Below are 23,619 nucleotides of genomic sequence, written 5' to 3' on the forward strand. Positions count from 1 at the left end.
CGTGTGCGAAAACAAGAGTAGAATTTGGAGAGGGAAGTGATGAGAGGGAAGGGGGAGTGGGAGAAAAGACGAGAGAGGCGAGAAGGGCGGGGATGGGGTAGAGGGGTGACAGGAAGTGGGATAGAGAGGGAGTACAGGGCTCGGGATCGAGAGAGATGTAACGGAGCAGAGGAAAGGGGAGCCGGGAGAGGGAGGGAAGGGGGAAGAGAGGGGAGCTTTTACTGGCCCTGTGGTTGTGAGAAAGCGTTTGGAGGGAGCCGCAAGTGCAGGAAGCCGCTAGCCAGAGCCGCAGTGCTCATTGCTGTTTGATTGAGCCACCTCGAGTCCCTCACCAGACCGCAGTCTCATTCAGCTCCTGACTCGGATGTGAGAGCGGCCCGCTGTAGCCGCTGTTGCTGGACATGGAGAAGGGCGGGCTGGGTCCTCCGCTGAACACTTCGCCCGGGATCGGGTGCAACGGCCCGGTCATCCCGGGCTCAGGGCTTGGGGTGTCAGGGTGGGAAATCATGTCCGTGTACCTTTGGTTTTCGCTGCCACCGAGAGCAGGAGGGTGGTGGGCGGATAGCGGAGGCTCCAGCACTCCCAGTGAAGTCGCCCCAGGCCCTGAGGACTGCATGTAGCCTGAATCTGCCGGCGAGTGTGCTTGAGAGGACGGTGGGCCGTGCGGGAAAAAGTCATAATTTGCAGTCGGTCCGTAGTAATCTCCTTGATAATCTGCATGGAACAAAATAAAACAAGTATTCAGCGTTGCAGGCAAATTGAAATTCAACTCATTTCTGTTGGGTTCTTCAAAAACACAATTCCAGTTTATGTTCCAGCTACATCATAACAGTTTAAATAAAAAAAGTAACAGCATTTGTCAATTTAGATGTCATGACAAAATTGCATTCCGTTTAAAAGTGTTGCCAGAAGTTAATAAGGAAATGGTGTGATTGAGTCCTTCAGTGAAGACTTGTTGCTTCTCATCCATGCTTATCAGAATAGGATTTAGGGAGAGGAGTAGGGTCGTGAAAGGGGGTGGGGAGTGGATGGGAGAAAAGCAGAGAGAGGGAGAGGGTGGTCTAAAAGGGTGAAAGAAAATGGAGGGAGAAAGAGGGGCTAGGGATAGAGATGGGGTGAATTTGACCACCCCATGCTCGGGATGTAGAAGTCACACACATGCCGCTCAGAAACAGGACGCAGATCTTCAAATTCCGGGTCATCCAATCTGGGCCCTAGTCTACACACAATTCTTCCATGGTTTCGACAAAAAACAGCATATCTGCCTTTCGGATTTACACTCCGACATGCAAAAAGACAAAGCTGTGAATTTCCTGTCCACACCGTATCCCCACCCAACCAGAACAAGCAGGATTGGGGATCCTCCCATTTCTTCATTAGTTGATCATTATTTTGGACTAACATGTTTGTCACGTAAATATCCATTCACTGCCCTGTGACAAAGCGAAGTTCTTTTTTATAAAAGTTGGATGGATAGTTGCAAATCACTGAAGTAAGGAACGTTGTCAGTATTTATGCATCATTTTAGTAGATCCGATTACAATTAATGGTAAATGGCGAAAGACAGGAATTTACACGCCGACAGTTCAATGACTGCTTCCTGCTTATGTGATGTACTGTACTAACCTTGCAATAAAGGCTACATTACTTTGGCGAAGTGTTCGTTTGCGTGAAATCTGATGTGCACCTACAAAATGTACAAGGATGTCTTGTGTCTACCTACAGTGGATTCCAAATGGACCTAAATGCGTTCAGTCAGCACAGCGCAACCGCACAACTGCCATTTGGAACCTGTTGCTGTCCCTTTGATGGTTTGACAGCTGCATTTGTTTTTCTGACATTCCGCAAAATTTCAGTTGACATAACCAAATAAAAAGAAAATAACGACTGCTTCTGTTAAGTGTTTAGCTTTGTAGGGGTTTAAACAATATCCCTGCTAACTCGAAGTAACTATAAAGTCAATACTGAGCTGTAAGTACGGTTGGGTATGAGCTATTGCTTGCAGTAGGAAGTTTTCATATGAATGTAGCGCGTTTCATTCGACCCAGAGGATCCTTAACAAGCAGACCGTTTAGCAATTGGAAATGAATTCTAAACAATCATTCAGTATACAGGAATTAAATCTGGATGTATAAAGTCCTGGCACATTATGCGATTGGGCGCGGCATTGGAAGCAAGGCGCTTCCAGTCACCATTTATCTCATATTAATAACGTAGTTAGCGCTAGGTACATTCAGGGCCTTCTTATCATGTGTATATGGGGAAGATAGAGTACAATTATTACATTTAATTCGCAAAAAAAAGTGAAGGGTTTAATTGAGTGAAGGTGCTGCTTTACATTTGCAAGCAGAAGGCTGTAGCAAACGGCAAGGAGCAGAGTCGTGGCGCTCTGCAAGTGACCCTCCATATGCTCCAAGAGTTCGAGGTAATTGGAACAAATCCTGGGTGAATATCCGACAAAAGACTGCAGCTGTAGCTTTGTTCGCGGAAACACAAGAGAAAGTGCACGTTGAATGGGTCAGGCTTCTCTTCAAAAAGACAGCTTCATCACAATGCATTGCTTTATGGGGCGCAACTTGGCCAGTGCCGGAGCGGAATCTCTTACGGGGGTTGGGGAGGGGTGTGTGTGTGTGGGGGGGGGGGGGGGGGGGGTGTAGGGAGGTGGAGATTAAAGAGCTCAACAGGCTGCGATCATTCACTCAATAATACCCGTGCAGATGCCACAAAGCGAGTGAGAAAGTCATAGCAACCGAGCACCTTAGACCATTCGCATCGGACGCGGTTAGCAAGCGGACAATACTTGGAGCAATGTTCATTTCGTAAAAACTGAACGGATTGCGTAAACGTTTAGATAATAGTAAAGGGGCTTCAAAGAAAAGCTGTCGTGGGGGGGGGGGGTGGGCAGGGAGGGGTGAGGGAGATGATCGTTACACAAATAAACGCAATGCAAAGTGACACTCAGCACAAGTGTAGCGGGGGCTAGTGTTCTTTTTAAATGCATGAAAACTGTGGGGTTGTTTTTGGACCAATTCTTCTGCCTTATTCGCCTTGATGCTTTTTGAGGTGAAGCTAAAGGAGCCCCGAGCCAGGAGTAGGAGCCAGCCGGTGGGGAGCAGACAGACGCCTCCTTTCCACAAGAACCTGCCCGCCGCGCTTTGGGCGCCTTGTTGGGAGAGGGAAAGACGAGGCACCACTGAGCCCTCAGCCCTGGGGACACGGATAAGGAGGGGGTTGGGGGGGGGGGGGGGGTGGTGGGAGGAATATGGAGGAACGCCGCCGCTCTGACCGCAGCCAAGCTCTTTCGGAAGTTGAAATGTGGTGAAAGTACCTCCGTAGTAATTGTAGGGAGCAGAGCCCATCATTTCCGATTCGTCCAGGCGCCCTCCCAAAGGACGCATGCGCCTGGGACTTCGGAAGAAAGCGTGCCGCCGTGCTCCCAGAGCACTCAACTGCTTCATCCTCCTCTCCTTCGACCTCCTGTTCTGAAACCAAACCTGCCAAAACAATGGCCCGCTCTTTTAATGCAAATACAGCAAGTGCTTTTAAGAACAGCTCCCCATGTAAGCACTGAAGGGCAAAACACCCCCCCAAATCACTTTACTCCTGTGGCTGGTCATTAAACTAGCACCTTTCTCTCCCTCCAACTCCCCCCTTCTCCCCCATAGCGTGGAGAATATTGATATTACCTGCAGTGATTTAACCGGCATAGAGCCAAAACACCACTTGGAAAACAAAGATTAAACTTTGCAATTGATTGATGGAAATGTGATAACGTAATTCTGACCTTTCCTGAACGATGTCATGTTCAGGGACATTCGATCGCGCCAGGGAAGACTTTACAAAGCGCTCATTGTAAATGCACCCGGATAAACGACAGGGCGTCAGGTTGATTGTTCGTGTGCGGAAAAAGAATTCGCCCGAGCATTGAGCTCCCCCGTGCCCATTTGGTGCCCACACCCCTCCCTCCCGATGGCACCCGAGCGCGGACCCGGCCGTCCTTCAGATATTAAAAGTTTAATGTGAAGTCGCGGGGAGGAGGGGGAGAGGCAAAATATGTAAACCCGTGGGATGAATGAAATGAAGACTTTATACATTACATGTTGTTCGCTCTGAGCCACACTGTCAACTAGAATAGATCTCACTCGTAATATTTGCACTTTCGCTGAAAGGTATACTTTCTGAGCGCAGTAAGTGATGGTCAGGGCAGAGCAACCGGGGAAACAAGGAGGTGAGGCTACCTGAATAACCCGCATGTTGAGGCCTGTTTCCTGGGCCAGCTGCTCCCGTATGTGTCGGGTGGGCTTCGGAGTAGCAGCGAAAGCAGCCTTTAACGTTTCTAATTGTTTGGCTTTAATGGTGGTCCGGGGTCCTCTCCGCTTGGTGCCCATACTCTGCTCTTCATTCTCGTTGTTCTGGGTCTCTTTGTCTGACGAGGTGGAGTTGTCCGTTTCCTTTGTATCGTCTAAATTCTGGTCTTGGATGTCAGGCGATAAACTCCGATCGGTGCACGAAGAGACTGAAAGACAGCAACGGCCTTTATTAACCTGTCAGAAGCAGACTTCCTTAAAAGCTGCCGTTGACATCCCTCCGACAGGAGAAGGGCAAACGACAGAATTTAACCAAGTGCTAGCCTAGAACAGGCGATTTTCCAACAGCCACAATGTCATATTCCAAGTGACTAACTAAACTGGAACATATCTCCATCCCTCAGAGAAGCTTCCCTGAAACACGTGTTTATTGTTTTCATTTTATTTTAGTTTTCCACTCTTTTTTTTTAAAAAAAAAGAAAACTAAAGTTTTTAGAACTTACTTTCAACCTTAGTATTTTCTGAGTATTTTCGGAGAATGCATTTGTAATTTCATACGAATTCGAATTTCCAGGCAATGACACCGTGTTTGTACAATTTTAGTGGCCTTGGATTTGATTTTAGACGCCACCCAAATCCAAAAGCAAACCCTGGGAGGGGGGAGGGGGCATTTCCGAGGTACGCTGTCCCAAGGTGGTCAATCATTTCGAAATCTTCTTGTAAGTACAATTTTCGACATCAAGCACTCGGCATGTGGTCAAAGTATATCAGCTTATTTTTTTTTAGAATTGTCTTATTCGGAAAGTGACGATGAGGACTGCAGAAGGTTCCCGGTTACACAGGAGGGAAGAGTGGGACGGGGGTGATTTTAAACTAGCGACACCTCACGGGGTGGTGGCGAGGGGTGGGTGGGTGCTGGGAGTTCGGGGGAAGAGATATGAAAAAGAAACAGCTCTCGCCATCCGCGAGGTGCTGATCCAAGTCCAGTCCCTTACCTGAATTTAAGTTGGTATCTTTTAAACTGCTGGTGCTCAAATAGTCTTCCTTGCACACGAATTTGTTTTCATCGATTATATACAGTTCCTCTCCAGTTGACAGTTGTTTATTACAAACCATACAAGTGAAGCAGTTTAAGTGAAACACTTTATTTCTTGCTTTCCTTACGAGGTCACTGGGTGAGATACCTTGACAACATCCCGCACATTTCGTACCGAACCGCCTGTAAACAGAAATGGGCGTCATGTAAATATATATCACCTCCATAATTAAGTAAGCCTTTACCATCTCGCTGAGAAAATGATGTAATTAGGACAGTCACGAGGATTTGATAATTGGAACCAGTTCTTCAAACTGCCAGAGCAGTTTTTCGGAAGCGAACCAGATAACTTCAGCGGCGCTCCTTCTGTAATCAATAAAATGAGCTTCAGGAAGGATCAAAGGAAAATCGCAATTACATTCAAATCGTCCTCACTTGCACCTCACAGTTCTGTGAAAGTATCCTGTCCCTTTTAAAGAACAAACCAACATCTTAAACGCTGAATAGATTTTAAACCTGAATAGATTTTAGTATAGCCATGGGTGAGAATACATCCTGAAATAGTTCATATTAGACAAAGAACTTAGAACCTCAAAATCCTTGCGGCCTCAGAGGTGAACCCATTCGGTTCCACAAGAACGCTGCAATGTACATTGATGCATGTACCTCACTCATGGAAAAAAGTAAGTTGTCAGAAGATACTTGTGGACTTAGTCTCTTACTTGGGCGAAAGTTGTCGTTTCTTCCATTTGACTGGTTTAAATCACTGTTTCAAAGTCGGAAACACTGCAGGGGGAGGTGGGAGAGGCCAGTAGCCTCCACCCTTTATTTCCCGGAGGGCAGGACATCAGAAGTCATGCCTGGTTCGGGACAACCGCCGGGATGATCTCCGCAGCCTCCAATCCCACAGCTGCCGTTCTGGCCGATGTTAGTGACCATGACATTGATTTAGTAAAATAATTAGAGATCATAAGTCAGCTTTGTTTTATCCTCGAGGTGTAATTGGTTCATTTGCAGTTTAACAGAATCAGTAAACATGTTTAAAGTGTTGCTATACTAGGAACCTTCAACGAATCGTTGTTTGCATTGAGAATGGGTCACAGAGAAACGTTCTATTCTACGTGCAAGTCGGCTGGGCCCCGTGGTTAATGTTACTTCCACGCACCTGCAGTTTATATTCATTTAAAACAAGGAGCAAGCGTTTGTGTTATGCCATCATTCTCTCATATAGTTGAGTATTTGAACTTCAACTTGCTGGCATTCCCTTTAAAGTTGCCCAACTTTCGACATGCACCACCGCAGGTCACACGCTGTAGCCTCCCACTGAGCTGAAGGCCCGTCTCAGCTTGACTTTGGGGGGGGGGTTTGAGAAGGTACACAGAACCATAAGTAGACCCGGAAACAATTAGCTGCACTGAGCGCATGGACCATCAGACTGACTGGGATACGCGTTACGGATGTCTGATTAAACATAGTGACATTGTTGATTTCTTTATCGCATTCCCGGGTGAAAGTAATTTGGAGTGTTTCGCGTAACACCCAATACTTCATCCAGGTTCTGCGGCCCCAGTTAAGCCCTGTGTAGGCCTGAACTGGAATCAATGTCAAAATGTGTTCCCTTGGCGTTTTTTAAAATGCTGTTGATTTTTAATCATGAGCTTTTTTGATTACATGTTGTAAGTTACTTCAAATCCGCCCGACAATCCGTGTGTGTGTGTATGTGTGTCTGTGTGAAACACATTCTGGGGACAGTTTACATTGGTCTAGTCAGCTTCAGATTCAAAATTACATGGAGTTTTTAAAAACCGAGCCACGGAACTTCATCGAACTCACCTGAAGAAATCGTTTTTACAGTAAAGCTTCCCTTCTCTTGAAAAGCATTTTTCAGTCAAGTTGCACTTGCATTCACAACATTGGACGCACTTGATGTGCCACGCTCTGTCCAGCACGTTTAGGAGGAACCTGTCTAAAATAGGCCTCTCACAACCTGCACAGTGCACCATCGTGCTCTGCTTCAGGAACACAATCTTGCCTTTTCCTTTGGAAAAAAAACGTTACTTCGAGTGACTGCAGTTTTCACTTCAAAGATCCAGTTGCCCCGTTCAAGTTCCTCTTGTCAGCTTCGCGGCAGCTGCCTTATCCGTTCTGTCGAAGCTGCGCGCTTTGGGTGCGATTGTGTTTTCTTTTTTTCTCTCCCTGAAGTTTGAAGGAGCTGGAAAATGCAAAATAATCCTCTTTTACTCTGAGATGCGCCTGCTAGCAGCTCATCCTGCTTCTTGAAGCTATCCTTACACATTCAGCAATCAACTCAAAATCATCCTAGCCGGGCTGCAATAGGACTTTTCTCGGGCGCTCATGCTGTCTCCATCATCTTTGTGTACGAAGCTGTAATTCGCGCATCCTTATTCAGATTTGGTGACGTTTGCCGTCACGTACGGGATATGCAGCCCAATCAGAGACACGCTACCATAGAAACGCTTAATTTATAGCATATCTAAATTGAATGCAACGTTGTGCCCGCACAGAGGAAAACAGCCCATTACCTTTGTGGGTGTTAGGTTTACTCGGTGCCTCATACCTTAAGTAAGAATGTCCTTCCATGCCCCTCTTTCTGGTATGAAGACTTTTTTTTCTTTTGTCCAAGTAAAAGACGTGGGTTTTGGTAAGTTAACATCTTCTAGGTTGGGTCACCTTTGTGAACAGCGCTTATCTTCCCCAGAAACAGCTTCAGAAACTAGGTACCCAAATAAAAGCCAATTAAGAGATAAAGGTCTCTTTGCATAAGTCTAAACCTCAGAATCCATGCTCTTAATGAAGCGATATTCAGAATTTAAATGCTGACTATACCAAACGTTGTGTCTAGCCTTAGCCTCGGGAAGGATCTGTCTATCGTTTTCTTTGTAAAGGCAACTTTATCTGATTGGTACTAATGGTTATAAATCGCAAGATAATGGATTAAATAGAATGTATGTTGTCGTAGCTTGCTGATTTAAATATGTACTTCTTTTAAAAATCCAAATGCTAGGACCTCTTAAAACTTTCTTAAGCGATTAATTGTTTTTCGATTGTGTCCAATCGCCAGCACGCTTTACAAACCAACGCGATTAAGAAACGAATTATACGCTTTCCTTCTTAGTATGTTGTGTCAGTTTTGTTAAATGCTAAATAAAATTTAAAAAATACGAAAACCAGATAAAAATAGAAGCAGCAGGTTTGCGTGTTATTTTTTGACAAGCCGACATCGCTTCTGGAAATCACATATCTTAGCCTGAATCTGCATTGTAGCGATTAGGACACAGTAACGCACCGACTGGTATGGTTCATTTTTGGAGAGAGCAGATATTCTTACCTGTTGTCTTGTAGTGTAATTAGAAAGATATACAGGGTGGATTAACTTTGTAGACTTAACTTCACAGTTAAAAGTGTGGGCTGACAAATGCCTGACAAAGCAACTGCTAATGGGAACAGAATGAAGCTGTTTAATTAGTCATTTCATTTTCTATCTTGGTTTTATCACCTTTACAGCATAACAAACTAAACATGTTGTATTTACTCACAGTTACATATTTTACCCATCTATCCACAGTTCCTTACAGTCTATGCTGTAAAACTTCTGATACAGAAATCTGAGATAACGTATACATTGGCACTGTAAGGTTATTAAGTAATTAACAGCTTAGGCATTTAGGGTGTTGATGTAACATCTGAAACTTGATCTGTAGCATTTTCTGGAGTTGAATTTTGGTCGCTGAAAGTGACTCGGAGATGAACAAAGGAGCAATGAGAAATCGCTGACTGCAAAGCGTCATCCAACGCTGCAACTTTATCATACAATAGTTTGGTTTTATACGTGTTCGCTTTGGCGCTACAATGGCACTGAGAAATGGATATAAATTGGCGCGCGCATAATATACATTCATTTGATCAGTATTTGTCATAGCATTTCCCGTGCTATATGATAGTTATAACTGTTTGTATTGTATTTAGTGCGGATCTGCTCATCGGTGGCTGTCTGCCTTGCTGTTGGTAACAGCACGTTACACCTGATTACCAATAAATACATGCAATTCGCATTTACTCGGCGTAATGCGCAGATGCCATTATCGCCACTGTGCATGTTCAAATGAGCATGGATCAGGTTGTTTAATCACGATTCAAAACAAAACATTCACGCCAGTGCACAAAATATTCTCATTACGCATACGTTGTACATTGTAATTCATAGTGGATTAGGCAACTGTATGTGAAGATGGCAACTCCATGTGCAGACATTAACCCAGAGTGTACAAGTCCCATACCATGCCAAATACACGTATGTCACAAAGTAAATACATTTAACTTTACATTCCATTTTTGAGACGTCTAGAAATGTTATACTTGCAAAGAACGACAGCAGATTTCTTAATTCCGTGATTTGATTTGGAGGACGGTGCCAGACAGAATAGAGAACCACTTCATTGTTCATTTTAATGCGTAAGAAGTCGCAATATTTGCAAAATATTCTCAATCTCCTAGTTCCTGGCAGAGATTGAAGGGAAGAATTGGTGAGGTTTTGTTTTGAAATTGGCGTGAATCTTTATTTAAGAGGCACAAAAAAAAAACACGACAAAGCTTTCTAAACACAAATCATCTCCATAACATAACTAAAGACAATTTTATGCTTATGTTCCCAACGTTCAACAAACTGTTCCGTTTTCATTCGTGTTAATTCATGTGTAGTGGGAAGTGATTATTTAGACATGGAACCCCAAGTCGTTTCAAATCTGCAATGTAATGAACTCGAGGTCACGTTTCTGTGACGTTTCATAAAAGAACAAAAGTCTGAAAAGGGTTAGTTTTGCTGGCAGGATCAGAGCGCGACATATATGTGCGTTTTGTAAGACAGACTCAGATCTTTTGGAGCCTTTGTCGGTGAAAGCATTATCAAGTTATTTTTGAGAAGGAGCACTCAGTTCCAACATCTCTCTCTTTTTTTTTGGCCCGGGCAATTGTGTTTGTGAAAGACGTTTTATTTCGATGACACAAAAGAGCAAAGATGCTGTGTAACAAATTCCTGTATTAACTATTTGTACGTTGGAGAAGTAATCTGACACCCCATAAAAGAACATCGCCCAGTTACACATCACCCGATTTGCATTGCAAATGTGTGAGATATACTGAGTATTTCCGAACTGTAGCGGAGTAAAATAACATACATTAATAGCATCCATTATTAAAATAAAATCGTTGTCTTTCTGTCCCTATTAATAACGAACAACGCCTGGTTGAGCTGCTCAAGGACAGCTCGTTACATCTCCAAGAACGATTTTAATACGTTCTGATGCCTTAGTATATTATCCTAATGAAACGGTTTAATTCCTGTTTAGGTAAACAGTTCTGCCCCATACCCAATGCTGTTAGCCCTGCAAACCTTTCAATAACACCGACATCAAGGTTTAAGCCTTTTTATGTGGATTCCGTACATTGTAAATGTTTTGAATAGTTAGGTCAAAACATGATCGGTAATGGACTGAAATGCTATGCAGACCTATTTTTGAAACAACCCTCTTTTGTAATTATCATTTCAATAGAGTCGGTAGATGATTAGAAATCAATAAACCCAGTGCCTATTATACAATATTCTCCAGATTGCAGAAGACTGGGCTTGTGTCTACAGGTAAAATATTTGGACATGGTGTGAATTATAAAAGGCAAAACAATCGTGGACAGATTTTATTAAAATCGACGTATAACCTAAATATGTAATTCGAATTCTTGAAGATACATTAACACAAACTGCGTAGGCAACGCGATTAGGAAAAGTTATTTTGCTCTGTGTGTGCAATTTTAAAGTTAAACAAACCCAGCATGGTCCTTGTAAATCGTCTAGGCTTTTATAAGTGACTGCTTTACAAATGATAAATTTAAATAGTTCTCAGCATTCATTACCACCGCTTTGATATCAGCGAAGCGTGAGAAATTGCATATAGTATTCTTGCACGACTGCTTCATCCAAGAACTGAGGACAATCGACATTTGAATCCCTCACCGAGCGGAGAAAACACTGCCTCTGAATTCAGATCGTAAGTTGCACCGTTTCAGAATGTGTCTATGAAGTCAGTTTTTTTCCCCAATACCAAAATTAGTACAGGCATCGTACTGTTAGGATCTCGTCAAAAAAATGCAATTCCCTTAAGTAATTTTACAGTAAACAGATCAATTCTTCTGGGAGAGCGCTGACTCCTTTAAAACATATAACATTTATTTTTATGTGGTCAGATATAATTAGCTCGTCCCACTTTGCGGTAGGAACGTCAGTTTACCCAGAAATCTTTTCACTCACAAAACAAGGGAGAAACAATCAGTCATGTATATTAAAATCAATCAATTACTTGTCTCATTAAGAAAGCATGAGAAAGAAAAACAGAAGCACTGTGAGCGTGTGCAGTCATATTGCAGAGCAGAACTGAAAAGGGGTTTTTCAGTATTCCCTAATGATGTGGCTGGAAAACAACATAAGGTAATATGCGCAGATTTTAAGTAACATTGCTTTGAGGGGAAATAAACTTGAGGGAAATTATTTAAATTAAAGACGATCATAAAAAAGATCGATTATTTCATATACCTTATTTATTCGTTTCATCTCTGAGAAATAATGCAGTGTAGGTGTGTATGCAGGTATTCAATAGCATTAATGGTTATGCATTTCAGACATGTTTTCAGTGGTAATAGAGACTTGTGTTTACCTGGTATTCTGGACTTGCTGGAAATGAAGGTGATACCGCGTTACTGCCCCGTTTACTATTGTTCAGAAGGTGTTGAGAAACGCTGAAGCGCACCACTACACTGGCTGGCACCCGCTCAGAGCTTCCTGCGATCGAAGTCAAGTGCAGGAGCTGCTCGCCTCGGGCAAGCAGCACAGACTCAGATGGTATCAGAAGAATTTGCTTCCAGGGATTACAAGAGAAAACTCTCCTTTTGTATCAGTTCAGATGCCATTTTGAATGCTTTTCACAGTTGTTTCTTAACAGCAATTCATTTTTTTTAACATTTTAGTTTTTGAAACGCATCTAATGTACGGAGAGCAACTCCACAACAATGCTTTTGGTCGAATAAATTTCGCGTGGAAACACTCACGGAGCGCTGCGCGCTTGATACATATTTGGTGTTTTATTAGAAGTTTTAGCACCTCAAAAGCAGCGCCCTTTGATTTACAGCCAGAGAGTAGCCTAGAACTGGAGTTAAAAAGGGGGACTGTTTTTATAGGGTTCGTGCTTTTACATATGCCCCGCCTTTCAAAAACCGATGTCCTTATCCTAACTGATTTAAAAAATGCCTTGATAATTGATTTTCTTTCATAGACTATCTTCATCTTAAAGTTTACAAGGAGTTTGGGATGGACCTCAGGAGATACTACAGTCTATCAAGGCGATGCGAGTACCTGCTGGTTTTATGACGGAAACGTAAAGGATTGGATTTAATCTAGATGACCTTTCCTTACATAGTCAAAACCAGCCTTTGAGTTATAGTCATCTTAGTTATTTAGTGTAAGTAATAAATAGATTTTGAAAAGTCAGAGAAAATACCTGAGTTATTACCACACATTGAAGGAGCACAGTGTTGCTTAGTATTAGGAACCGCGGGGCCTATGTATTCATTTGGACAAATCTCACTGGCTTAAAACAACAAGCTACTTCGAAACAAAAGTGAAACTATTTAGAAATTAGAATGATTTTATTGGGTGGAAATTGCTTTTAAAATTTGACTAACACCAACTTTATTAAGACAAATGTATGCGCTTTACTGACGTAGGATAAAGATCTGGTTTACGGTGAATCACATATCAGAAATGAACCTGAAATAAACTTTAAGATAGGGTGGGGGTGGGGGTAGAGGGATTGGGAGAGGGGAGAGGGGGTGCTGCTGGGGATGCGACAAAGGCACGTAGAGCTAGTAACTGCCAAAACCTGAAGGTCCATCTTTATCCTGTATGCTATTTCTAAATGATTGTTCGTCTTAATCATTCTCCCTTTTCACTCGAATTCAGGTAAAAGTGTTAGAAATGTGAAAAAGAAGGTAAACAAAGATGTAGTGGCAAACATTTCCAAAATGTATACATCATCCCAGTGCGAGGCAACAAACCCTGTGGAAAGGAAATCCACCGTTTTGTTTTCAGCCAATTGCACTATAGCTTTCACATCTTTCTCAACGCGGAAAAGGTCATTATCTTCCGTTGAATAAGGATGAGATATATAAATGCCATCTGTTTTAACATGCATGGAACATTTCTTTTAACTCATTATGCAGGAATAGAGAACAGGCGATGGAGATTTGAATATTGCAGCGGCTCTGGGATTTTTGCTTAATTATTCATTTTGGAAAAATCTATATGCTCGCATTTAAATATATCGAGATTTATTTTTTAAAAGAGAAAGCGCTTTCTTGTAAACCTCTTATCACCATTCAAATAAACAGACCTGAAGGTCGCTTCGGCCTAAACGGATATATGAAGATTATTTATTAAGTTCGACACAACACAATTCATTTAAAATAACTTCCTTACTTACAGGAGCAGGGGACTTTAACTGTCAAATATGGAAGGAACTCCTGTGAGAATGTGTATGAAGATTTGAAAAAGTCACTTGTTATATAACTACACTTAAAAGATCCAAAAGTAGAGACGTCGTTCCTTTGGGGAGAGGAGGGAAATCTACATGAGGCGAATTACTATCAATTACAACGATGCACTGAAAGACTTTAGCACAGAATTATGAGTCAGGACAAAACCTAACAGCAAATGCGCATATTGCACAGAAAGTTGGAGACTATTTCTCAAGATCTCCATAACTCTTTTTTTTGTCCCTATTTGTTAAAGGACTGGAACTATTTTACTGGAAGATCTCGATTACTGGTGCAGCTACCTAGCGTAATGGGGAATCCCCAACAGGGGATTTACAATGTCATCTCCATAATAGTACTTTTTAAAATATGAACACGTCAAATTAAGTAGAGGCTGCAGTGAGAAGTGCATCAGACTATATAAAGTCAATATGTGTTGAGTTAGTGTGTGCCACTATTTGGCTGGTTAGTTCTAACTGTTTGCTATGGTTTAGTTTACCATGGTAGAGTCTTAAGGTAGAAATCATTGAAGTGTATAAAGTAACCTATCAGAACAGGGTCTATTTCGCAAATCGTTCAGCGAACAAGTACATTATTGTCTGATCAATAATTACTTGTCAATTGCTTCATTCTAGGAACCATAAGGCCAACGGAAACACCACTGACTCTTTTATAAGCAGAAAGTAGAATATTGAGGCGTCGGGACTGGTAACAGCTGAATATTAAGATTATTTCTGGAGTGAGAACTTCATAACTGAAGAGTAGCAAAGTGAGTTATTAAGATTTCTTTCACCCATCAATGAAAGAACTTTGGATTTCACAGACGTTGACTCGAATTCAAGCCACACTGATGGGGGTCAATTGTACAGATATTTCCTGTTTATTAAAAATATGTGAAGGTTATGAAATAAGAAGAGCATTTGAAACAAAACAAGCTGTGATTGGGGACTCACAATGATTTAGATTTAGATTTATTTAATATTGTTACTTGTACCTAGGTAAAAGTGAAAAGTGTCTAATGTCGTGATGCTCCAGTTGCCATAATATCTACATTAATATTAGTGGATAGACCATTATTCCGAGTTGGAGCAGCATATAGTTGCTGTATCTATCTAAGATACTCCATCAGAGTATTTGACATATTTGATTCGATAGAGTTTCTTTGAAATTGGAATTTTAAAATATAATTGAAATTTTCGATTTTCTGCAAGGTTTGTCCTTTATCATTTGACAAAGGCGTACTTTACGTCTTTTATGTTTATATCTCAACTGTGGGGTGAAACGTGATAAAAAATAGTTTTAGAAGCTGTATTCCTTCACAATTACACCATTTGGTTATTGAAGAATAACAAATTTCTGGAAGCATTCGGTTGGTTGGGTAATATGTGTGAAGTGGAACAGGTCAGGTTGTCATTTCCAGTAGATAACTTTCAGTTGTGACGTTAACTCCAACGTTCCTCCTACCACAGATACTGCCTGATCCGCTGTGTGTTTCTTGCACTTCTACTTTTTCCCCTCCCTCATTTCAATGGCATTTTTTTGTGCCTTTCGGCTATGAATTATTTTGACAAAAGCAATCCCTAACGAGAATAAGAACAGACGATTCTCAACGTAATCATATGCTCTAATAGCATTGCTCGGAGATAAGTTGAAGTTTGGCAGGGTTTTGCAGTTTTTCATTTTCCCGACGAATCTCCCAGCTCCAGAAAGACTAAAAGGTAGCAATTCTTAAAGGTTGTTTGCTTAAAACAGAAACACAATTGCCACTTCATCTGTTGGATTAATACACATTTCCGATTCTTACATTAACATCGAATATGTTTTATTAAACTTAAAGTTGGAGCAAACAGAATTCAAAGAGGCGCCATATTCATATTTGGCATCTTTTAAAAAATATTAAGACATTTCCTTTATTCTTAATATTAAAGTTGTGAATTGGGAGGGTGTCTATGTTGCTCTGTGCAACATGGGCTTGGGCCAAGTAAGTTTTTCATCTCCGAGTATAAGTCACTCTGGTTTTTCTAAAGTGCACCCAGTCGCTGAAAGGAACATTGGAGTTCGAGCCAACTTGTGTAATCTACTGGCACTCTCAGTGTGTTGGGAGAAAGTGAGGACTGCAGATGCTGGAGATCAGAGCTGAAGATGTGCTGCCTGACCTGCTGCGCTTTTCCAGCAACTCTTAGTGTTTTGGTCAAGAACAACACTGGCACCGCCCTGAGAAGGAACTATGTCTCTCCGCTCCCTGATCCAGGAAAGTGCTGAAGCAGGAAAGTACGACCAGGAAGTGGAGGCATTTGAAAATGGTCCAAACGCATCGAACAATACAGTTTCAAAAACAAAGGCATTACTTGATAATCTCTTCCTTTGAAAAATTGTATACACTACAATATAAAACGTTTACACCAACAGTGGATGAGAATAGATCTGTGATTCTCAAAGTGAACTGTTAAATTTCTCTTCAACACTCGAATGCCTGCACAGGGAAAATTACACCATTCACCCCCAAAAACATTTTCCAATGAATAAAATAATGCAAACTCAGCAACAAATATAACATGAAATCGAACTGTTTGTTTTACAGTAACAACTAAAAACCCAACACTAACGTTATTCCGTTGGCTGAACTAGGAATTAGAGATTCACTGCAACTGCGGATGCAGATGTTGTGCAAAGAAAGAGCTGCACTTACATAATACAAAGGCGGACACTGCAGAAGCTGGAAATCTGAAACAAAACCAGAAAGTATTGAAACCCCTCAGCAAGTTTGGTAGCGTCGGTGGAGATAGAAACAAATTTGACCTGGATCTGAAATCCTAGCTCTGTTTCTGTCTCCACAGAAGATGTTAGATCTGTTTTGTGTTTTCAATGCTCTCTGTTTATTTTGTATTACATTTATAGAGTACATTCAGGACCACCAGACCTCCTAAAGTACGTTAATGCCAAATAAATACTATTTTGAATTGTTGCAATGAAGATCTAATATAGATGTGAAACCTGCAGTTTCGCTGTGGGAATGAACCCTTGTGTCCTCTCCGTGTGTTGGTGGAAGCAAAAGGTTAATATTGTTTGCACGTTTTATCATTAGCAAATCAATCTGAACAATTGACCACGAGGTCCTTATTGTTTTAAACAATCATAATCTAATACCAGAAGGAGTATTAAGTCAGTACTAGAATATCATTAATATCAGTCGATTGGATTTTTAATAATATTTTCAGTTTAAACATAATTAAGGCGGAGATTGTGACAAGAAGTCCCAAGGTATCAAAAGTATTCATAAGTTCACAAATTTCGAATTTTGGGTGCCAAATGTCAACTTTCGTTTTAAATGGATTTCATCTTAATTACCTAAAAAAGGCAAAGTACTGAGTTTGAAGGCGATTTAGTAGCAATATCAAACTTCGAAACACCCAAGTATTCGGAATTGCACAATTCCAAACATATCGTGCCGTCTTGGGTGGTTATCATTTGCAATTATCGACACATTATCTCAATTACTTATTAACTTAAACATCGTGAGGTGTAAAGCCACATTTTCTATCTTCCGAACTTTTTATTTCAATTTTAAACAATCTGAAACATATCTCAAAATTGCAATAACTAAGTAAACGTTACATTCGGAAAGTTACATTTCTCAAGTTTGTAATCTAGTTTTATTGGGTAGTGAATAGACTGCATTAAAGACTTGGGAACCTGTTCTCCAAAAAAAAGTTTTCTGTCCATAATAGTAGCTCTAGAACGAATGGAAAAAAGTAATTACAAACAAAAATCCAAATAGAGAGAAGATATTTGTTTTGATTGTACAATATTTAAATCCGTTTTTGGATTAGCTCATTGCAAATGGCAATCTTTCAGTGTATATCGAAATCATATAGGATATTATAACATGACACGATTGTTTACAGAATCGCTTGAATAAAAACTTCACAAAAGAAAAGTTCATTCTTTCCTGAAATTCCTGATCTGATGTCATCAAGTGGCTTTAAATATTATAATGAAAGGGGTTAGCCATATAAGAGGCTGTGCAATTGTACAGAAGAAACACGCTGAGAGTACTGGGAACACTTTTGCTGATTTGTTTCGAATAAATACGTAAGTAAAACTATGCATTTAAGCGTAGATGTCATCAGGATGATTGCAGTATATATTGCTGGCACTCAGCTAGAAAGTGCTCGATTTTATATTTCGGGTAAACGAACACAGAATGCTAGAGAAACTCAGCAGGTCTGGCAGCATCTGTGCAAAGAGAAGCAGAGTGAACGTTTCGAATCCGTGGAGATGAAAGGAACAGAACTTAATTTTTAAGAAAAAAAATGTTTGTCGTAGTGACCAGTGCCACGTTTTAATGCTTGGGTATTTGTCTCGATTCTATTGCGTGAAAGATATTTTTCTAGAACATTTGCGCCTGTAGTGCATTCGGTAGCGTACTGAGTGGGCAATTGTTGCTCGCCGATGTCTGGGTCCTGCGCCTTTAAGGCCGGCGAGCAGCTGTTGGCCTGGGGTTGTTGGTTCACCAGGTGGGCAAGAGGAGGCATGGTCAGGGGAGGTCCTCGCGCCTCGCGCCAGCTGGAAGCTCAGCTCGAGAAGGAACTGGAGGGACAGGTGGGCAGGTGAGCGGAGCACGCGGCAGCGCGGGCTGGTGCGCGGGCCACCCGATTGGCTCGCGGGCTGCAGAGGTGCGAGGCTCATTGGCTTCCCGCCATTTTGACAGCAGGGCGCCACTCCCTGGGCAGGGCTCCGGGGAGGGAACAAAGGCTGAGGGTCGCCGCTCTGCTTCCCATCTCCCCCTCTCCTTCTCCCCATGCCTGGCCACAGGGTTCCAACACTCAGTGTTGGACCCTACTTTCACAGGCTATGCTGTCCTGCGCCAGAATGTTTATTGAACGAGACCCATGGATGAAGCTTAAATGTCTCAGTACAAATTCCACAGCAAGCTCATATTTTGACAAGTACAGAATAAAGCAATTACTTCTGGCACATTAACGAATTCGATACATTTTCGGCCACAATTTGAGGAGAAGGCAGATGAAATATCCGGGCACACGTATCACTTGTTAAATAAAAATGCGTTTTAATCGAACGTTAATAGTCGAAATCATTGTTTGTCTTCTTTAAACATCTAATTATTCCAAACTCGCTCAATAATACCTTTGCTAAGCCAAATCCTCAACTGACTTCCATTAGAGAGGGAATCCCATGTCACAGCGCCAGCTGACTCAGCTTTGACATGGCGTCTTTCTGGAGCAGAAACGTAATACTGTTTGAGACATGCGACTTCCTAAAAGAAGAATAGTAATTTAAACACCATAGTAATAAATTTGCCCGAAAGATCATTATTGTATAGATAATCTGATCAGGACGTCGACGAACACTTCTGTATTTCCTTGTACACTTCTAACTTTTGAAAAAAATGTTCTTAAACCACAACACAGTTTTAACGCAAGAACAAGTTATGTTGATAACAACACGAAATAGCCATCTTGTAACATATTAATAGGCAATTAATGCAATACTTTGGGTTCATAAAATGACAAATAAGAAACATAAGGCTAAATAAATGTATATTGAACAGGGTCAAGAATAAACAGAAACATAACTGACTTGGAGAAAACAATCTACAATGCAAAGTGCTATTAGCTTATAAGAATAATAATGATAACTGACTTATCAATTATACTGAAAATCACACAGCGATCGAGAAAATGTAGTTACAGTAGAAGCTCATGGCCGGAATACAATGTTGCGTTAAGGAAAAAAAAATCTTTCAGGTCATGGAGTTATTTGTAAGGAAAAGCTTAGCTGAAAATAACAGTGAATAAGTGTATAGCAATGACTCTTGCTTCTCTTTACAAATCCTGATGTTTACCACAAAAAGAAAGAACCGCAGCAAACAAAGGCAGATTAATCTGTAGTTAGATTGCCTTTTAGTGAGAAGATGGCCTTGACGAGTTAATTAAGCAGCAGCCTGTAAAACCAGTCTATTTGCATAGTAAATCCTGGCCACTATGCAAGTGTGGACAATTCTGGTTTAAATTACAACCTCATGAATATGCTAATCTAGTTGTGGGCTAAAAGGGTTGCCGTGGCAACCTTTCTCCAGGTAGCCCTTCTATAGCTGCCCTTGATATCCCCAAAGGCTTGTAATGTGTGAAGGAGTTTGACAGAGGAGCATTTTGTCACAGAACATTGAACAAAACAAAGGCAAACACACACGTTTTAATTTCACAGCACAGAAGCCTGTCAAATCAAAGACGAACTGAACAGATAACACAAAGGCCCCACCACCCTCGAAGGTAACAATGTGGCACGTACGTTTTCGTAGGTTTACATGAAATGTTGAAAAATGGTTTTACTTTTGCAATATTACAGCATTCATGGTATTGTAACAAACAGTAAGTGACCAGGATACCAGGCGGCAGTACATCAATTCGTACAAATGCTCAGTGGTAACGTTTCCGAAGATCATATATATCCCCACAAGTTGGCATCTTGGAACTGAAATATTTAGGTTTGGAGATCTTTAACGATCGTAGACTTCAACTGAATCTGATGCTTCTGAATAGACTGTCAAATGCATTTTAAATCACAACACATCGGAAATACAAGACTATACTTTCGGGATTTTTCTTGAGGGAGAAAACTTGCCTCATGAAACCAAAAGGCATGTTTGAAAGCTAAATAAATGCAGTGGACAGTGCTTTTGTGAAACACGAAACGCCCCCTATTTAGAATTGTTTTCACAATCTACGTATTTGAAAGTAAACAACAAAATAACTCGGTGTCATTGTTAAATGATCTAATCCTGCAACAACAGTTACTGCCAAAATAAAAATGCCAAGAAGAGTAATTGGCTGCAGATAAAGCACTGTATTGCTGCTAGAAATTTAATCTAAATTTAATTGAAAATAAACATGTAACTAAACAAAAGAAGGGAATGAGCAATAATTATTAAGCCACATTACAGAGACTCGTCAGGCTAATGTTCCCTAAGAACAGCGCAGCACAACGCTATTGTGTTTGCCAATGATAATTTGAAAGCTTCATTGGCCATCACATGTTGTTCGCACCCTATAACAGGGAGTGCAGACTCGAAAATGACGCGGAATCAGGATTGCCACTGAAAGTGAAGCAGCCATGCGAGCAAAATGAGAGGAGTCATGTCCCTGAGCAGAAACCTGGCACCAGACCCACATAAACCCTGAACACTGGTCTTCGGCAGGAAAACTGCAAGGAGATGGTGCTGTCTGTTGTCAAGCAATACACTGCCCTTGCTTTTGTACGTTCACACTAGCCTCAACACAACTTTTAGATAAACGACCAATTTGCACCCCTAAATTCCTTACCGAACTTTTAAATTCCCTTCTGAAATGTTTTGCTCAGTGGATTTAACTAGTTTAAACCGGCTTTAACATAAACGTTATGTATGTTAAAATTCGAGATCAACTTGCACCCATTACACCGAAATGGTTTGATAGCCAGACCCTTTACAAACTGAAGCACAGGCACCAAACCGCCTTTTAAAATCCAACAACTTCTCATCAAAATAAGTTTAGAACTTTTCGACATGATCGATCCAGATTCCATTTATCCGAATTCCTTCATTGGATTAAAATAAACCGCGAACAGCGGTCTCCAACAGCAAAGAGGGCAGGCCGTCAACGATTGTCTAACGGTGCGCAGGTTGTAACGATCACACAACCAGTGGCCAGTGGTGTAGACAGGAATATGCAACCTTACGAGGAGTTTATCTCAAAATCAGCGTTGCCAAGTCACAGTGCCAGAGTTTGCCACGAATAAACCTAATAATTGTCAAGTACATGGAAATTAAAATGACCATGGCTTTTCTTTAACATGTTTTTATTTGTTAATCCTGTTAAAGCGCCAGTGAAGGATCAGTCCACTGAAATAGCCACTGCAGTCCATGAATCAGCCATCTGTCATTAAAAAGTGCGAGACATGAGTCAGGCCTGAACACCAGTTCCATTTAAACATCATGTTCTCAATGAACGATGTTTACTGCGTTGTTTCTTTTTCCCTCTCTAGTAACGAAAACTTATAGCCATATTGGCATAAGGTTAGATACAACTGGGGTAGCTCGCTGAATAGTCAGAATACTGCTGTCTCAAATGTGTTGGTTCCTCCTTAGCATCGTACTTGTATGGCAGCAACATACTTTTGGATTGTTCCAAGTTTCTACTCAAATTTCCCATAGAAAACTTCAATCCATTCAGCAAAGTTTATAGTAATGCTCGCAGTGGAGCTCACAAAAGCCAGTCCCTCCCCAGCCTTCACGGGGAGAACAGATATCTCTGATTATGCGCTGGTATCTCTGCTGCATTTTGGATCAGAAAAGGACCGCTGTAACTTGGTGTACATTTTCTATGCTAATTAAACATTAAGATGTTAGTTTTTTTTCCACACCAGGCTCGACACATTAATATAAAACGTGTTAATTGGCACCAATAGGCGTGAACGTGATTTATTTGGAATTTACAGTGAAAATTGGCTACAAAAACTAAGGCCTCAATGTCCATCGTGCCAAGTGACCTCCAGGAACATTTTTACGGCTGTATTTCAGCACTGTGAACTGTCCAATCGCGCATTCAAACATAAACAATGCCAAATATTTACACTATATATTTATGTAAATAGATTCTGTGATTACTTGTAACCAAACACTAGTAAACGTGAGGGGAACATATTTTATCTTAAATTTGGCTAAATGTTATGAAAATTTGAATGTTGAAATCATTAAATAAACTTAATTATTCATTTACCCGTCTCATCTTCATACTTTCTATAATCTATAATCTAGTTATTTGAAAATGTATGGCCGGTTTTCAGTACGTGTTAAAAAATACATTTTTAATACAAAATGGGAAAGCATATCCACTGCCCTTTAGCAAAATGGAATTAAACATACAATTATAATTTTAACAAGTATCACCTTGTAAAACTGAATATAACATATGCTAGGTTCACTATTTTAATGTGAGACTATTGCTGACGGTGTTGTACTGTATTCGAGTCTTGTGTGAATCACTGCCTGACTGGAATTTATTTTTGTTTCCAAGATCACGTTTGTGCATTTGGCTTCCCAATGCATAAATCAACCCCATCAGCACGTTAACTCGCCAATGTCTTTACATGCATCAACTTACGTTCATTTTCGGGTGGGAACTACCCTACGCTGTCTTTTAAAAAAAAACTTGCTCTTTTTCTGGGTTTGATGAGACAACATTGAGCGTGATGGTGGGAAAATGGTAAAGGAAAAATATTGTCAACATAAACTATCATTGTACATATTAGTTATGTGTAAATGCACGTAAAGTGATGATTTTACCCCAGTTCCGGTTATTTTCATAGTAAAGGAATACTGTAGGGCAGTTTTCACCTGAAATGCAAAAACTGTGTGTAATTCAGCAACAATAAACCCTTCCTTAAGAGAAACGCACTTTTCATCTTAGTTGCAATGCATTCGCTCTAGAAATTCTCCAATATTCCGTTAACCACCACCATTCATTGGTCTACACATCAACGTGGATAGCTATGGGAAAGCAATGACGTACAACTCTGATAGCCATACTTTCTGTTGCATGCCATTTGCCATTTGAATACCATATATTATTGCCCTAGGAGGTAACGATAGCAATCTAATTTTAAGGAGATCTGCCCTGA

The 23,619-nt window shown here is 41.0% G+C and overlaps 1 protein-coding gene across 1 annotated transcript; it reads right to left on the minus strand.

Annotated features, from left to right (window-relative positions):
• Positions 1 to 328: 328 nt before the first annotated feature.
• lhx5 (LIM homeobox 5) lies at positions 329 to 7,346 on the minus strand. The gene is made up of 5 exons (XM_060844018.1): positions 7,177 to 7,346; positions 5,303 to 5,526; positions 4,239 to 4,516; positions 3,329 to 3,494; positions 329 to 714 (listed from the first exon to the last, which is right to left on the minus strand). The coding sequence occupies exons 1-5, from the start codon at positions 7,344 to 7,346 to the stop codon at positions 329 to 331; spliced, it is 1,224 nt and encodes a 407-aa protein (XP_060700001.1).
• Between the last annotated feature and the right edge of the window lie 16,273 nt (positions 7,347 to 23,619).

The sequence above is a fragment of the Hemiscyllium ocellatum genome, chromosome 24 (assembly GCF_020745735.1).
Source record: "Hemiscyllium ocellatum isolate sHemOce1 chromosome 24, sHemOce1.pat.X.cur, whole genome shotgun sequence".
In the NCBI taxonomy this organism is placed as follows: Eukaryota; Metazoa; Chordata; class Chondrichthyes; order Orectolobiformes; family Hemiscylliidae; genus Hemiscyllium; species Hemiscyllium ocellatum.